The sequence below is a fragment of the Fomitopsis serialis genome (assembly GCF_022376445.1).
Source record: "Fomitopsis serialis strain Sig1Antser10 chromosome Unknown B0H18scaffold_138, whole genome shotgun sequence".
Taxonomy (NCBI): domain Eukaryota; kingdom Fungi; phylum Basidiomycota; class Agaricomycetes; order Polyporales; family Fomitopsidaceae; genus Fomitopsis; species Fomitopsis serialis.
The window spans coordinates 72,498-90,186 of NW_025955098.1; the positions used below are offsets into that span (position 1 = coordinate 72,498).

The 17,689-nt window shown below is 51.6% G+C and overlaps 5 protein-coding genes across 5 annotated transcripts; 1 reads left to right on the forward strand and 4 right to left on the reverse strand.

Annotated features, from left to right (window-relative positions):
- Nucleotides 1-771: 771 nt before the first annotated feature.
- On the reverse strand, nt 772-3,436 carry B0H18DRAFT_1124953 (uncharacterized protein; the record flags this gene model as incomplete). The annotated part of the gene is made up of 7 exons (XM_048034938.1): nt 772-838; nt 1,261-1,425; nt 1,682-1,919; nt 1,972-2,340; nt 2,391-2,813; nt 2,953-3,132; nt 3,187-3,436. The coding sequence occupies 7 exons, from the start codon at nt 3,434-3,436 to the stop codon at nt 772-774; spliced, it is 1,692 nt and encodes a 563-aa protein (XP_047887087.1).
- Nucleotides 3,437-3,829: 393 nt separating this feature from the next.
- On the reverse strand, nt 3,830-5,027 carry B0H18DRAFT_959352 (uncharacterized protein; the record flags this gene model as incomplete). Its single annotated transcript, XM_048042809.1, has 5 exons — nt 3,830-4,158; nt 4,222-4,260; nt 4,399-4,434; nt 4,614-4,789; nt 4,891-5,027. The coding sequence occupies 5 exons, from the start codon at nt 5,025-5,027 to the stop codon at nt 3,830-3,832; spliced, it is 717 nt and encodes a 238-aa protein (XP_047887088.1).
- A 460-nt stretch (nt 5,028-5,487) lies between these two features.
- On the reverse strand, nt 5,488-6,121 carry B0H18DRAFT_1124954 (uncharacterized protein; the record flags this gene model as incomplete). The annotated part of the gene is made up of 2 exons (XM_048034939.1): nt 5,488-6,054; nt 6,107-6,121. 2 exons carry the CDS (start codon nt 6,119-6,121, stop codon nt 5,488-5,490), a joined length of 582 nt encoding a protein of 193 aa, XP_047887089.1.
- Nucleotides 6,122-9,055: 2,934 nt separating this feature from the next.
- B0H18DRAFT_1041878 (uncharacterized protein) lies at nt 9,056-9,790 on the reverse strand (the record flags this gene model as incomplete). The annotated part of the gene is given in 3 exon segments (XM_048030602.1): nt 9,056-9,180; nt 9,319-9,683; nt 9,703-9,790. Coding segments are annotated over 2 exon segments (453 nt in total), but the record flags the coding sequence as incomplete, so codon positions are not given.
- Nucleotides 9,791-11,586: 1,796 nt separating this feature from the next.
- On the forward strand, nt 11,587-13,308 carry B0H18DRAFT_959355 (uncharacterized protein; the record flags this gene model as incomplete). Its single annotated transcript, XM_048042810.1, has 5 exons — nt 11,587-11,605; nt 11,734-11,884; nt 11,982-12,024; nt 12,510-13,101; nt 13,136-13,308. The coding sequence occupies 5 exons, from the start codon at nt 11,587-11,589 to the stop codon at nt 13,306-13,308; spliced, it is 978 nt and encodes a 325-aa protein (XP_047887091.1).
- Between the last annotated feature and the right edge of the window lie 4,381 nt (nt 13,309-17,689).

Consider the following 17,689-nt stretch of genomic DNA (forward strand, 5'->3'; position numbering starts at 1 on the left):
CCTCCGGCCGGTTCGTTGCTGGCGGCGGCCGCTCCAAACGGTAGACCCGGAGTGCTCCGGCCGAGCCCGGGTCCACCGTTCGAAACGGGCCAAATGCACTCCGGGTGGACCGTTCGAAATGTGATTTCCCACTCATTAGGCTCCATCAACGGAGACAGATCTTTGTCATCAAGATGGGCACGGGCTGAAACACCATGCACCATTGGTTGGCTTTGCGGGCTTGGTGACGGACGTGGTGACGGACGTGTGCGAGCCCGTTTGGGCATCGCTAACGGTGCGAGTGTGCACGAGTGAGGGTTTTGCGCGGGGGCTGGCACCAGAGCACGTCCAGCACGCGCGGGAATACCATCCCTGGCTGCAAGATCAATTGTGCCGGCTGCATGAATGCACAACTCACACGTGCGCGTTGAATTGGCGTGCTTCGCCGCGGAAGAGCGGGACGGGGAGAGTTTCGGAAGTGATGGTGCGCGCCGAAACGCAGCTGCTCGCCACAACAACTGGTGGGGGCCTCGGTATATGCAGCAACTGGCCAGTGGTGGCAAGGGCACTGGGCGCGGTAAACCCTGCACGAGTTGTGGTGCAGGTAAATGCAGAGTAGGCAGTGCTCGAGAGTGGTCGTTTGCGCAATGTGAATGCTCGAGGGTGGTCGTTTGCGCGATGCAAAAGCCAACAGCGGGAGCGCTCGCCGGCTTAGCCAGGCGAGTATCCTCAGCTGCGGCGCTGCGTGGCAACAGATCCACCACAGGAAGAAGGCAACAGCGATGAGGAGGATTAGAGGCGGTGTTGCGCAGGTCGCTGGCGAGCGAGGTGAATGATGATGATCACGGCAGTGGTCTGGCTAACTCCCAAGAGGGAGGTCAGCATTCATCCCCGAAGGGTCAGAATGAAGCCCCGCGCTGCTTGTCTACAAGCCAGCCTGAACGCAGCGCAGTGACCTAGCAACCTGCATGACCGATGATCCAAACCCAGCGTGTTGCGGTTCAAACCGGCTAAGCTCATGCATGCCTGGATGCACCACAATCAGGATTAATAGACATCAGAAGGCCAACTTTGACTTACCTGTGCAACATATATCGCCGCTCAATGGAGGAGGACCCAAGGCGCCGCGGCATCGCTGGTGCTGCAAACTCGCAAGGATACAACCACGTGATTGAGATTCACACGACTGCTCGCACCCAAACCGCGTCCGAAAGCGAGCAGGTCAAAAATACTATCTGTACATGATATGTAGCTCATTGGCCTAATACTAGTTTTAACTACTCTCCGTCCTCATCTTCATCGTCTGGCATATTCACAAGTGGATTGTGGTACCTCTCAAGACCCAGCTTCTCCACGAGGAAATACCGACCCTCCAAGTCCTTGCTGTATGGTCCAATGCGCTGCGGTGCGGGATCATCGCCACCACGGAGGTGATATGTTTGGCCTCTACGACGCGGATAGGGCATGTGTCATCGTGGACACATGAGTACAGAGTTCCATGTGACTGTCGTAGCAAGTCAGCATCAGGATCTGAGTACAAGTGTACGACTGCAAGGGCGATGCTCGTCTCTTCAGTTTGAGAAGAAAGAAGTAGCAAGCTTCCCCAATACTGATCTGCCCATTCTCGGTTATCTAAAACAGTCTATGAGCCCTTGTACTGGATATCCCATCCACGTTGTGAATTGATGTCTCGAATACACACCTTGACGTTACGAGCAATGCGCAGGCGGTCCAGAGGTCACTTGTGCTCCTTCCACAGAGAACGAGCAACCTGCCCATTTGGGAGACCAGTCGAGCCCATTGAACTATGGATGGACCCTCTTCCCAATTGTCCATGGGGATATTGTGCTCATCCAGAAATGCGATGATCGCGACTGCCTCTTCCTCCGTGACGCTGTTGTCAGTCTTGTCCTTCGCACGACGCAGCGAGTAGCCGTCACCTAGATCAATTGCACGTTTTGGTATTGACTCCACCTCCCAAATTCAGGATACATTGCTCGCAATGCATTGACTCGGCATCGGCGTAGCCCTGCTCAGCGAGATTCGCAAAGGGGTTTGAGTGCTGCCGCACCTCTCCGCCAAGATTGCCGATCGTCCGCTCCAAGGTCCACTGAGAGAAGTTCGCATATGGTCCGCAGCGCTCTGTCTCGGAGGGATAGTGGGTGAAGCCATGGACACTCTGACGGACAAAGTGCAAGCGCTCCGGCTTTCGTTGATAGTACTTCTTCTCAAACTCCTCTGCCCGTGTCACGAGCTGCCCGTGTGCCAAGACCAAGTTTTCCGAAGCTATCTCATGACCAGCAATCATCCGGTAGCCAGAGACCATCTTCGTGAAGTGTGCCAGTAGTCCAGAGGTACTGTCTGATAGAACAAAGCTGGGCACATCCCGTACAGATGAAGCTGATGTTCACAGGCCTTGTAACCACTTGAGATCTTCTCTGCTGGATTGTGTGGTGCTTGGCCAAAGGAGCCAGGGAGGTATGGGGTCATCACCGCAACAGCTGTGCCATGCTTCTTCCACGTGATCAAAGTTGCCCAGTCCCAAGAAGCCTTGTTGTTGTTCTTGTCGCACTGGATTGTCCTGCGGAACAGACTCAGCTGGAGATCAGGTATGTTCAAGCTCCCGTGGTGCATGATATCGGCAGGGAACATGTTTGGGATCCCTAGTGTTTGTCGAGCTGGAAGACCCATAAGAATACTTGGCTTCGCAATTCCAGTCTCCAGGCGGAGCTTGGCGTACTCGCGTTGGGTTTTCGCGCCCATTAGGCGTGTTAGGTTCGCTGCATAGTGGTGCGATGCCTCCACCATATTGAGAGGTGCACGAAGGCTGATGTCTGCGTGGTTGGAGCCATCAACATCGTATCCATGTGGCTTCAGAGTCGCGGATAATAATGTCCGACACCAGGCTTGTGCCACCTCGTGTTGCGCAGTACAGTCGGCAACCCAGACCGCCCGAGTGTCCCACTAAGCCACTGAGGTAGGCCATTCCAGGTATATCAGCCATGGCGAACAAGAGGAAAAGGTCGGACAGGAATTGTGCGGCTCGCTCAGCATCCCAGAGCCGGAGCCCTTTGCGCATGAGTGCAGCCACATGGCGAATTCCAGGGAACACGAACGAGTCTATGTTTTGAGGTTTCTTCGGGATGAAGCCTCCTGGGAGTACATGTGTCTTGCGATACCTGACGTCGGGGTGTAGTCACAGATCACCCAGATGTATATACATCCAGAAATCCATGACCTTGTTGGCATAGAGCTGTGCACCATCGAGCGAGAGGATCAAGACAGTATCGTTGTCTTTGATATCACCAGCATCGACACGCGCAAGATAGTCAAAGCCATGAACCAAGTCAGATAGAAGAGGTAGCCTATCACCATGCATGTCCAACATCCGCAGAGCATCCCGAGTCGCTTCTGCACGATACTTGGCTGCCTGAGCACCCTCCGGAGAACGGCGCATGGCTTGAATCATTGGGCCAATCGGTATAGTGGTAAACTGCTCTGTGCGACCCGCTTGCCCTTCAGTAGCTCATCGCGGTAGTGGGATCATTGCACATCACACATTTATCGAGGTGGGCAAAGGGGCCAGTGTAAGTGAGACACCCATTTGGGCACATATCGTGTTTGATGGCGTGAATCCCAGTGAGATTGGTGGCAACCTGTCGAATGCGGTGGAACAAGTACATCTGATGTTGGGGGGACAGTGTGCCAAAGTGTTCCAACACTGTCATAGATGACTTGCGCGCAGTTATCCAGAGCCAGGTATACCTCGAGCGAGAGCACAAGCACCGGGTCATCCAGATCAGGACAGTCGTGAGGGGGTTTCTCAGGGTATCCAAGAGAGCGGGATCGTCTATGTCGTCTCAAGAGTCGCCTGTCGTAGAAGATCAATCATCTCTTTTGTGCGGCGGAGATCCTCTAGGTGGATGGTACTAGGCAGTGTCAAGTCCTCCATGTCCGAGTCACTAGCAGTAGAATCTGGGTGTGAACCGCCCGAGGTGGCATTCGTGGGAGGCTGTGCATGTTCTTGTTCTGCAACCTCGGCTTCTTGTGCTGAGATCTCGGCCAGACTTCCTGGATCGGCTCTCAGGAGCGATACTGATGAACCGGCGCTGAGAGGGCCGCGCAAGGGTATGCCTTCACTGCCTTCAGTGCTGCGGTCCAAGTTCACCTCCTCTCCCGCTTTGCACGAACATCAACTGTCAGTATCTGGGCTGCTAACAACACATGAAAGTAAATGCTCACCTTCTATCTGCTCCGCAGACTCCGAGTCGGGTGCCACGTCTGCCGCAGCGTCACATTTGTGGATGAATCAATGAGCTACTAGCAGAACAGTCATTGACCTGCTCGCCTAAAGCTTCATGTGAGACTCAGCTTGTCACCACATCTATCAAGAGAGTGATCTCACTGATTGTCTGTCACATGCAGCCTGGGAGGCTTCGGCGACACCGAGTTGGCCTAGACGGTGTCTATGAGCATTACAGATCAAGATATTTGTCGTCAATTATACCTTGTGATGAGATCTCAGGCTCCTTGGAGTCATCGATCCATGAGCTGCAGGAGCTATCCGCCAGAGATCTGTTATACAATGTTACAAAATGATGCTCAGGTACTAAGGTAAAGTGGAGGCGACACACCTCGTCTCTGTGCGCGTATATTAGCTCGTTTCCCTAGATGGCTATCCTGGATGTCGGGCTGTAGTCGTTCCACTTCACCGAATTTGCACTTCGTCCCATTGACCCTGTAGGGTGATTGCCTGAACCGTGTTCTCGTGAAGGACCAGCCACTGGAGCACTGTGCGAGGAGCATTTGCCTGGGAGAGAAGTAGTGTGAATCCAGTGGTTGCAGGGCCAGAGGTGGTTGTATGCGAGAGACTCGAAAGTCCTTGTGTGCATGATATGTAGATTTACTGACCGGAGTTGGCGTTGATCCACAACGCTGAGCGCAGTCACATGTGTAGGCTTTCTCTGGTTCATCTGGACCCAGCTGAGTCGCCTTCTGCTTCCCCTTAGATGATCCCGAGCCGCGATGGAAGAGACGGCAGAGGGCATGATGCTTAGATGACAGCGACACTGGGATGAACAAGAAATGCACACCGTTACCTGAGTGGAGCACACAGCAAAATCACTTAGTGCGCACAGCGAGCTTATGGATTGCGATGTGCGGCAGCTTGGGGCCGCATGCCAATGTGTTACACAGAGAGCAGGTGCTAAGAACAACAGCCTAGCATAAATGGCTGTTATCCACGACACCGATTGATGTCATTGGCAGGTCGGGGCACATTCGGGCACATCGGCCCATTATGGGCAGGTTGGGCAGCCCAGGGCAGCCCCGGGCAGGTGCGTTTTTCATTGGGCTTAAGCGCCAATATCGCTGGCCACTCATAGGAGATTGTTCAGCTCATGAGTCCTCAGAAATTGTAGAATATGAGAAGCCTGGCATCAATAGCAAGTAATACACCGTAATACACAATCAGAACTGTCCCCTACTTCCAGTAGTCATTGCAGAAATCTATGCTCTGTCTACGCTGAAGCGGCCCTCCCTCCCTTCCGCTGCAGTCCTCACAACACAGCCCACTTCCCCCACTTGTGCCCGCTCTGCCCCTATGCCCATCGGAGCCTCTCTCGTCACCACGGCCCATTTAGCCTCCATGATCTCGCGACACTTCCCCAGGCCTACAGGCCAGATCCAATTCAGCTCGATGAAGTTATACTTCATCGAGCACATCGGATGAACGGGCTGTTCCCCCGTGGCGTAGTTCTGGGAATACAGCGTAAGCTGCACCGTCAAATCTTTGAGGACGAGGATGTTGTCCAGGGGGAGGGGGAGGCAGATTGGAAACATCTGGTGCAGACACAACAGCTCAAATGTCTGCGTCAACACGTTGTAATGGTTGAAGGTCATTACTCGCGGCTCGAGCATCTCAGTGTATGTTGGGAACTCCCGTGGCTTGAATTCATTCAGCTTTGGGAACATTTGAGCGAGCATCGGTTGCTCAGACAGTCCCGGTATCACAATCTCCGAGCCCGTCGCGTTGACTTTGCCGATGAGCAGAACAGATACAGGTGTATAGCCGTTCTGTACACGGTGTTCAGTGAGCGCGCCAACATCAGTGAGGGTTACCACATACCTGAACGTAAACCATTGCCTCAACCAGCACTGACGACACTTTCCATCACATTATTCAGTGGTACCTACTCGATACTAACGGTACAGCCGGAGTGCATTTCAACTGTTGCAAACGGTAAAGCCGCCTCCGTCCGGAGCTGTCATTTCCTCGTTGCAAACAGGCCGGCCGGACTGGTTTCAAACAAGCTGGCCGAGTGTATCTCAAACCAGTTCAAACGGTCTGGCCGGTGTATCCCTAGGGCACCTATTTTCTGTCTGAACAGGGGGGCCATTTAGTGTCTTGCTGGCAACGGACCGGCCGGGAAATGAGGGGTTTTAATTGTAACAGATCAACCGGGATACTCTTTCTCCTATGGTAACGAACCAGCCAGGAAATGGGATCCTTCATTTGTAATGGGCCGGCTGGAGTGCATAGTTCACCAGTTGCAATGGGCCGGCCGGAGCACATGCTCCCTGGCTAATAACAGACCGGCCGGCATCAGGAAACCTACCCCACACGAATTTGTGGAAATCTGCACAAATTTGCACAAATTTCCTGGAGACCCCATTTACTTGACCCCCCCAATTCCCTCGCTCGAATTTGCGTGAATTCACATCCAATGGCTGTGAATTGCAAGGAAATACTAGCTCGGCCATACAATTTGGGTACTTCAATTCACATTGTATTGCACGTATTTACACGCTTAGCTACTACGTCCACCCTACTCCCATCAGTCTCCCACTGGCATCCTTTATTCATGCGCGCATGGTCCGTTCGTCGGCCGTGTGCTCCCGTGCTGGGCATTCACCTAGTGCGCTCGCGGTTGGCGTGTGTACCGTCGCCTGCTCGCCCGCCGGCCCGTTCATCGGTCGGCCATGTCTGCGTGCTGGGCATTTGCCCAGCGCGCTTGCTGTCACCGTGCGCGTGGTGGTCATCCGCGCCCTATGTCCGTGTGCTTGCCCTCTCGCCCTCTCGCCCTCTCGCCCTCTTGCCCTCTTGCCGGCTCGCGCACCCACCCGTCTTCCTGCTCACCTACTCATCCGCTCACACCCTATCGCCCGCCGGTCTGCCCGTCTTCCTGCCCGCTTGTCTGCTTGCCCGGTACCCGTTTGTTGGCTCGTCCATCCACGTGCGCGTGCATTCGCCGGCCGTGCGTGCGTGCTGGGCAATCGCCCAGCACGGTCGCGGGTGGCGTATGCTGTCGTCTGCCATTTGTCCACCCACCTGCGCACTCGTCCACCTAGCGACACACCCGCGAGTACACTCGTCAACCCATTAACCCGCTCACCCACTCACCCGTTTGACTTCCCGCCCGCCCGCTCACTCTCCCGCCCCTCGTCCACTCGTCCGCCCGCCATCTGTCCGTCGCCCGTGCCTGCACGCGATGCATTGACCCTGAGTGCTCGCGGTCGTCGCGCCGCACCATGCCGTGTTCTGTGTCTACGTTAGTGGGCTCGTTCGCATGCATCTGCACTCACCAGGGGACTCTCGCCCTCGCCCGCCCTCGCCAGCCACAACCTTCCCTGTCGTCCGTTCGTCATCCGCTTGTCATCCCCGCTCGTCTTCGGCGCCCGACGTCTGCTCGTTGTCCACGCCCGCCGTCGCGACACTGCAAGCAGATGGGCGAGAAGAAGTGGACGGAAATTTTCAGTAGGTATGCTACTCAACGCTTTTTTTTTTCGTGGCTGTGTTTTCCTTTCGTTCAATGCTCCTGCCCCTCATTCCCACTCATTCTCGCATACGCCTCTCTTCTATCTCTGCGCTTGTTGCACTCGGGCTTGCACTTGCGCGCTCGGACTCGTGTTCGGGCTGTGGGGCGGCCCGAGTGGCATTGATGCGTGGTCGTGGTTATCTGCATCGGTGGACGAGCAGATAGGCAGACGGCCAGTCGGATGCGAGAGCAAGCGGGTAGTCGGGCGGACAGACGAGAAGGCAGATGAGCACACAGACGGCCGTATGCGAAGGGGCAGCCTGGCGTGAGAGAGCGAGCGAGGGAGCGTGCCATAGAGTGGGTGCCAGAGGCAGCAGACCGCTGGGCAGGCGCACGGGCGGGAGAAAATGCTGGCATGTAAAAGGGTAGTCAGGTAGGCAAGGACAACGATCTCACCTCTGAACGTTGAACCTTTCTGCTCTTCGAATTTCCTTGCTCCTTCGTCGTCTTGTCTTCTCGTCGAGTTCCTGCGGCACCCCAACACGATCGCTTTGGACAGATAAATTTGCTCGACGACTGGATGTGCGACGTGGCCAGGTGAGTCATGTGACCGATTTCACTCAGGGCAGGCATATTGCGACTTGTCTGACTTCGTTTCACGCTGCTCCCTTGCTCAGGCTAATCCCTTGCTCAGGCTGCTCACCGTTCTATGCTGCCACAACACTGGTACGCTCACGACCAATAAGCTAAGTCTACTCGCTGAATTTGCGCTGATCGTCTTCGAGGCTCGCCCAACTCGATTCCCGCCCTCTCCCTGTCGAGCTCCTTTACGACGAGCAGCTCCGATAGAGCTCTGGACGACCCCTGGCACCAACTTCGACGATGCATTGCCACACCTGCCGCCACGCAACACACCCATGAGCAAATAGGTCTTCAGTCACCGACGGTGCACTCCGAGTTCGGCCACTGTGCGAACGAGCTGCGCGTGCTCTAGTGAGTCCTGAAGTAGGCTGGGGATCGGATGGTAGTGAGGTGTGGTCAATGGACAGGTGAGGCATGACGGATGCAACACGGCCCGTCTTGCACGAGCTACTGACTGCTCTATCAGGCGACGGGACGCACGTACAAGCCCATGGCTTCGAGCTCAGTGAACGTGCGACGCGTACCATCGAGCGCGCTACACCCACCCACCCGCATCGCCTGAACGGGCATGATGCAAGCGTGGAAGTTACGTAGTCAGCACATGCACTCAGGAAGTCGCAGGACACGACGTACCGTCAGTTACCTGCTTGCCCATTGGCCACCCACTCGCCCACCTACTCGCCCACTAACTTGCCTGTCAGTTTCCCTGCTGTCTCGCTCGGCCATTGTTCTGGCCCGCCATCTCGCTTGCCCGCCATCACCCTATCCCCGTCGCACGCCCCCGCCGTCTCACCAGCCCGCCGCCACATAGGCCTGCCATCTCGCTTCCCCGCCTGCTGTCCGTCTCGCCCACCGGCTCGCTCGCTCTTCTTCTCGGTCTCCTACTGTCTAGCCGCTGTCTTGCTTGCCCAACGCCTCGTCTGTCCATCGTCTTGCTCACCCGTCGCCTCGTCCACGCGCTGTCAGGCTTGTCTGCTGCCTCGCCCGCGTGTCGTCTTGCCCGCGCCCTGTTGCTCGTGCGCTCTCGCCCACGCGCGTCGCGCTCTTGCATGCAGCGTCGCATGCACCCCCTCGCTCGCGCTCTCCTCTGCTCGGTCGGCTGACCACTCACTCGTCCACACAATTGCCCACGTGATCGCTCGCTCGTCCGTGCGCCCACTTGCCAACAGACCTGCTTCCTGCCCGTGGACCCGCGGACCCTTGGCCTAACCGCGAACAATTCACCCGTCGCGCAACAAGTAGTCGGGATACGCATACCATTCAACACGTGGTACGTACCACACCCGCGATAGCCGCACCTCGCGACTGTGTCGACCAGATGCACGACGGTCTCCGAGTTGACAGGCACGCAGTGCACCCACGGTGGTGGAGAGATTTTGACAAGGGTCTTCGCACGACGCGACCACTGGCTCCTTCGTCCGAGCGAATTCAGTATACAACAATCACGACAGGGGCAGGAGGAGAGACAATGGAGCGAAGCTGGACGAGATGAGCTGTGTGTACATTTACTGTTGTGTATTGTAGTCACAGCCAATCGAGGCATCTGATGTACATCAATTTTTGACGTGTGTGTATATGAAAATATATTTCTGCCTGTTCGGGAGGCATTTGCACTGATTTACAAGCCATTCGGAGTGACAGGCGCGGCTGCGGCGATTTGACGCTGATTTGCGCCACATTCGCGCAGGGGGGTTTCCTGATGGGGTTGCATCATCTCTTGCTGGCAACGGAGCGGCCGGACCATTTTTCCACATTGATAGCAGGCTAGCCAGGCCATATAATCTAGCACTCCACACTGGTAATGGTCCGGTCGGGCAGTGGCACCATCCATTGGTAATGGTCCGGCCGGGCAGTGGCACCATCCATTGGTAATGGTCCGGCCGGGCAACAGTATTGTGACCCAGTATTGGCTGGGCCAGTCAACAATAGACCATACTCCCTTAGAACAGCCTACTAGTAGCATGTATTATATGTCCACAGTGCATGCCCTATCACATTGCCTGAGCTGTTAGCTCACTGGCCAGCCATGAAAACACTGGCCGAGGGCATTCAAAAACCTTCGGCCTATTGTATTATGATACAGAGTGTGATTTGAATGATTGTATATGTAAGACCATCACTAATGGAGCCCAACATAGTGTTCCCACATTTTAAAGGGGCTTAGTGAAGCTGCCACCAGCCAAATTAAATGGCCGGACATCTCAAAACATCGGCCGGGCATTTTAGTTCATTGGCCGAAGCTTTTAATTCATTGGCCGAAGCTTTTTAGGTGCTCGGCAAAAATGGCCGGCCGGTGGGCAAAACCGGCCGGGCTGTTGAATTACTATATGTGGAAATGTGGTATTGTCTGGGAGCCCTTCATTCGCAGAGTCTAGTATCAATTTCCTAGTTTCCAAGAACACATAGTTAGGCCAGGATATGCAAGACAAGATTTACTACTCACAGGCTTCTTTGCAAAACATGTTATTCAATTCCTGAAGCCAATATTCTTTGCCCACACTGTTTGACAATCTAGAATGTGTTATCACAATGCATAGAGTAGATCCCCAAAAGGAATAGTCTTATTCTTTGAAGCTGAATGCAGGACAACAAATAAGGGGTATACAGGTATGGTCTACATGTTGACTTCCTGCAGCTAATGTTCTTTCCAAACAGTGTTTTACCATCTAGAATAGTTCATTGATCCACAAGGAATCAGTCCTCCAAAGGAATAGTCTTATTCACACAAGCTGAAGGCAGCACAGAGTTAAGGTGAGGGTGGGTATATGGGTATACATGTTATACTGTGTTCACATCCTGAAGATGCTTTGCCCACAAGGTTTGGCAATCAAGAATGGCACAGAAACATCTACCCACTGTTGGTAATGGTCCGGCTGGCCAATCCTCATAGGAGATGGTCCGCCTGTGCATGACCCCCTTAACTCTGTACCACATTCAGCTCATGTGAATAAGACTATTCCTTTGGACGACTCACTCCTTGTGTATGAACCATTCTAGATTGTGAAACTGTGTTTGGAATGTAGATTGGCTGCAGGAAGTCAACATTGTTTGACATGTATACTATACCTTACCCCTTATCTCATGTTCTGCATTCAGCTTCGAAGAATAAGACTATTCCTTTTGGGAATCTACTCTATGCATTGAAATAACATATTCTAGATAGTCAAACAGTGTGGGCAAAGAATATTGGTTTCAGCAGTTGAATAACATGTTTTGCAAAGAAGCCTGTGAGTAAATCTTGTCTCGCATATCCTGGCCTAACTATGTACCTTTGGACACTAGGAAATCAATACTAGACTCTATGAATGAAGGGCTTCCAGACGTTACCACATTTCCACATATAGTAATTCAACAGCCTGGCCGGTTTTGCCCACCAGCCGGCCATTTTTGCCCACCAGCCGGCCATTTTTTGCCGAGCACCGGCTGTTTTTGCCGGCCGGTGAAGTAGAAGCTTCGGCCGGTCAATCCAAAGCTTTGGCCGGTGAAGAAAAGCTTCGGCCAATGAAGTAAAAGCTTTGGCCAATGAAGTAAAAGCTTCGGCCAATGAACTAAAATGCCCGTCCAATGTTTTGAAATGTCTGGCCTATTGATTTGGCCCTGTAGGGACAACCTGGCTAATTTTATGGCCAGTAAAGCAAAAACCTGGGTGAGTGAAATCTCTGGCCAGTTAATTTGGCCAGCCAGTGGGGCTGTTTTGTGTTTTGCAGCTTCACTAGGCATCCCTAAGTCATGGGAAAATTATGCTGTGATCTACTAATGATGGTATACCCTATAGGTGCATAATACATATAGTATTTCACTAGCCCCCAGGGGGCTGTGACCGGCTGGACCATTTGAAGCAGGACAACTCCTGACCGGCCGGCCTGTTCGTGGAGTCAGTTTGTTTAGGCTGGCCAACCCATTCTGGACCAGATAGACTTCACTCCGGCCGGTCCACTTGCAATGAAGGGATTTTATCCTGGCCGGAACATTTGAAGTGGTGGGGCCTGAGTCCGGCCGCTCTGTTTGCAACGTGGACCGGCCGGCCGCTCCGTTGCATGTGCTAACCCTGCCCTCCACCCGGCCTGTTTGCAGTGATGTTGTATGGGTCCGGCCGGACCGTTGCCTATCCAGCCGGACTGTTTACAACAGGTACATTACCCCGGCCAAAAGCCCGGCTGGCCTGTTGCAAGCGGTGCATTGTTGCTAACGGTAGACCTGGACTACTGCGGCCGGAGGCGGCTCTACCGTTTGCAACGGTCAAAATGCACTCCGGCTGTACCGTTAACAGCGAGGTTTTCCACTGAATGGGCTCTTTCCATCCCCCTTGTAGGGGTGCTGGACTGGCTCCAGACCAAGGGCACCATACCTGGGCCATCCCAGCAGCCCGCGCTCGCCCAGGTATTCCCGTACTTCAACCCATACCAATTGCCGAGGGACCCAGACGAGTGGACTTCCTTCGACCAATACAAACCCACGATGCAATCGTTTCTCCCCGTGCGGATTGAGGATGCTTTCCCCATCAAGTTCAATCCGCGATGGATCACCGCCCCCCCAATCCTCAAGGTCTCTGGCATTGATGTGACCATGGCCCTATTCGACTGCGCCAACGGGGAGTTTGCGATGGACACGATGTGCTTGATGAAGCACAAGTTCATCAAGTACAAGTGGCTCTGGCCGGTTGGCGTGCCAGAGCTGCGCAAGGTTATGGACGCGGAATGGAGCATCCTTTGGATGCCGGACGGTGAGGACAAGTATGTCAACCTTGTCATCCGCAGTCCGCCCGCTGCTGGGAGCACCTGGGTGCCTGGTCCATTGGGCCTTGGATGGGACTTTGGTGGGCGGGGCCAACAAACAGAACACAATGGAGGCTGATGTTGAGGACAAGAAGGACGAGGACATTGCCTTGGACAAGGACGTGGAGTTGGACCGTGAGCTGGGCTGGTGGTAGCCGGGCTGGTGGGAGCACAACTGGGAGATGTACGGTCACGGCGTCTGGCCGGTCTACCACTGGCAGTAGGGCAAGGAACATTCTGCATATGTGGTACTCTTTCAGCTGCATTCGTCCAGGACTCCTGCAGCCCAGTTACGATCCCTGAGGTACGAAGGAATCGTTCTTATGACTGGAGAGAATGTAACACTTAGCATGGAGCCCAATGTGGCAGGTTTTGCCCACAGTGCATGTGACTGTTTGAGCGCCACATAATCAAAGATAAGTAACACTTACTATGCCATCATTAGCTGAGTTTCAAATTTCAGACTCCCAGACGACATGACTTGCACCAACACCTGCAAACAAATGCTGTGGCTGACAATTCCCCATGGACTTGGGACTCCTGTAACGTCTAGCTTGGAGCCCAATATGGAAAGTGGTGAACATGGCATGTGACCTCACCAGCGACACTGGGCTCCAATAGAATCAATCACTTTTTGCAACAGTAAGCACCCACAAATGGATATGGCTATTATAAGGCAACTTGTAGCCCTTGTTTCATAGAGTCTACAGTAATTTTGTTGGGCCCCAATAGTGGCTAGTTAGGCCAGGAAATGCAAAATACAAAAGAAAACACAAGAGACTTTGCAGAATTTGAACTGCTTATTTTCACCCCAGATGTGGAGCACATGACCTATACAGTGTAGCCATGTGTGTCAGACATCATGAAAATGCTTTATGGTGCCACAACAGAGCTCAGAATGGGCAAGGTTGGCTGATTTCATGCTTGCACAAGGTATTATAGCTTACATTCCATATATGGTAACATATTGTAAATGGCACATCCGTCATAAACATTTCATAGTGTTCTATGAATATCTTCTGATTTATCTGCAATTTATGAACCACCAGACATTCACTTTATGAAGAATTACTGGATTTGGAAGGTTGCTCACCATTTAGGGCATTGTGAGCTTTTGTGATACTTCTTGTGCAATAAGCCCTCCCACAACTTGCCTGAAATGTACATTTCCATGGCTCACATTAGCTACACATCACTATCTTTGTATACATGTCTCTTTTGTACCAGAACAGGCACAATAGCCACTAGCCAGTCACATGACCAATGACGTGGGGTCGCAACACTCGCAGCGGTGTTTTCGCTGCAACCCCACGTCATTGGTCATGTGACTTCGAAAAAGCAGTACAAAATGCGCAGAATATTCATTCTGAGGACAAAACCTGCTGATTTGGGCCCAGAAAAATCACATAAATCCCCAATAAACTGGGGGACCTCTCTGTAGCTATCTTAAAGTACTTCAACATTGTATGATACCAATTTGTCTACAATCACAGGTGCCACAAGGCTGCCAATCAGCTTTCATGACACAATAATAACAGTACCACATTGAGTGTTACCTGTGGCCACTCTATGATATCTTGGAGTGAATGCTCAAGATGAGAGCACAATGTTTGATGTTTGAGGATTCAGACAGTATGACATTGAGGTATCCAGTACATATGTAGCCTGACATGTGAGAGTATGCACATCTAACAATATCACTAGACACAGCCATGTGTGTGCTCCCAATATGTCTGATATATGCTCACAATCACAACAGAGTGGGTCTACTATTTTCCCCAGAAATTGCATTACATAGCACCCTGTGCCAATGAGTGTAGGAATGCATACTGTGCTAATTGTCATTGATACAGACAGAGAGCACAATTGAGAAAATTTCAAAGGCCAATAACTATGGAAAGATGCAAAATGGGTCACATAAAGCACTGTAATCCATGAGAAGGAGCATTAGCAACTTTGAATGTCTCACAATAGCATTTCAAGAACAGGACACAGGACACATAAAATGCATGTATGCTGACTAGGCCCACAAAGCATTGCCCAGTGTGAGATTGCCAATTGGGAGGGCACCTGCCATATGTAGTAGTAATCATGATTGTGTGATAGCTTCTTCACAGACCTCCTCATAATTTCCATAGCCTTCATATGGAACAAAGCATGAACATGTGCAGGATATTCATTTTGAGGCCACTTAACCTCCTTGTGTAGGCTCAGAAAGAAATCCCAAACTCCAGAAAATCAATGAAGTACTAATGAATGACATATGTGGTCATTTTGCTCACCCAAAGCTCTGGACTACAGCTGATCCATCTGAAGGAGTGAAAGACTTATGCAGACTGCCTGCTATTGTGCAAGAAAAAAACAGTGATGTTGATGATATAATTCTTATTTACAGGTTCTTGCTCTCCATTGAATATTTGTAACAATGTCTGGGTCAGATTGTTGCTAGTAACTTGTTACATATGTCTGTAGTGACAGAGACATGCTATGGAATGGTGTTGGGACAAGTGATGAGGAGGAATACAGATGAGAATTCCAGTATACTGTATCTTGGCCATGTGACTGACTGTTTTTCCACAGCATGAGCTAAAATTCAGGAACAAGGATCATGAATGTACCAAACTTAACCTGAACAGACTTTGACATTGGGAAGGTCTAGGCCAGTATAGTAACAATTTGTAGGGAAGTATATGACTCCCTACCCAGCTCAAATGGTACAATGAACTCTAATAATTATCATTATTCATTCATTAGCATGCTCTACACAGATTACGTAATAGAAAAGTCTGCCAGTTTGAGGTGGTATCATTGTTCAGTGTTTGAGACAGTACATTATATCCCAGACATGATATAACAGGACAGCTTAGCTACAGTTAGGCAAGAGCAACTGTGCAACTGCACATATCATTGGGTAATGGCTGTATAGCAATATTGGCATAGCTACCTGGAATCAATAATTTTTTTGGAAATGTTATGGATTGTCTAGGACACTTAGGACTCAGGATTTGTGTTACCACATTAAGGATGATGAGCTGAGCCATATGAATGTAAACATCTCTGTTACTACTATGATACTCCCTGATGAATAAAATTTGGCTGGTGCAAGGTTAGTATTATTGTTAAAGCTTGACAACTGCTTGGTCTAGTCAAGCACAGAAGTTAGTCTCACAGACTAGTATGTATCAATACATAATACACAAATCATTGACAAGTGAGCTTGAAGTGATAATTTGATGAACCAGAAAACAAAAGACACAGACAACACAACTGGGATCGTATTGCCATACATGGCCCACTCCCCAGCAAGTAGCTTAAGTGGTCTTTACAAGAACATTGGGTACGTTTTTGGACTTTATACTCTTATATATGCACCGGAATACCCAAAAGACACGTTAGAGTACTTAAGATGGGCCTTGGGTCACTGAAGGCACATCAGTCCGCTGGCTTTTGCTTAAGCCGACACCTCAGAAGTGAGTTTATGTCACACAAGATTCCGAGTATCGGTGTTCGCACTCAAATTCACTTTGAGGCCCCAAATACAAGATCTACTATGTGCATGAATTACTACCACAGAGTCTGATATGCGTAAGAACTCGCCCAATTGTTAAGTAGAAATTTAGATGCAGTGTCCAGTACAGTATTAGTGTTCCAATCAGTAGGTAATTGCTCAGCCTTATCACCTACAGAACCAGGGAACACAGGTATCAACTGGCAAGATTGCCGTATAGTACTGAGGGGAACAATGTCTGCAACAGGCTTACCATCTGAGCGCAATGGGGATTTATTGACCCCATACATCATATGCGTAGGGTCAGCAGCCAAAGAGAGCTTGGAGTACCACTCTACATAGGCCAATGGCCCTTGTTCTGCCCATGATGCTGGGGCGCTCAAGGGAACGCGAGTGCGCGGGTCTGTAATATGCTCTGGAAGTCTGAATATGACTCTAACGCGTCCAATTCTCGTGCCTGATGGTGGCCATGATATGAGTAAGAATCCTCGACACAACAACTGAGAAACATACTTACCCTGTAGCCCAGTAGCCTCAGCTTCTTCATCTTGTAATACCACCACCGTATCAAATCGACCGGTTTGTTCTCCAAATGAAGGTCGCGCCCTGACTGCGTCGGTCTCGTTTTTGCCATCTGTCAACGGTTCGGGCGCGAACTTGAACCCATGAAATACGTCGACACGATCGAAAGGCATGTGGGATACTGCTGTATGAAGCTGAACAGGGGTGAGACGTCGATTGTTTTTGAGCGTATAGATGTACTGTGCTAGTGTGTTCTTGAACCCAGGTGCGTTGTGTCTCTCTTCAATTCGATCGAGGGACTGCATGGGAACCGTTGGATGCTTCGGCAGTTTGATGCTCGTCTTGCCAGTGTGTTCTACAGCTGGGCGCGCCTCATCGACATCATCATCGTCATTGTCGTCTTCTCGGTAGTCCCTGCGCCATTCGAGTCGTCTATGCATGGTCGAGCTGAAGATGACCATCTTCTCCTGGCGTGCAAGCCAGGTCACCATTTGTGGGCGGGTGTT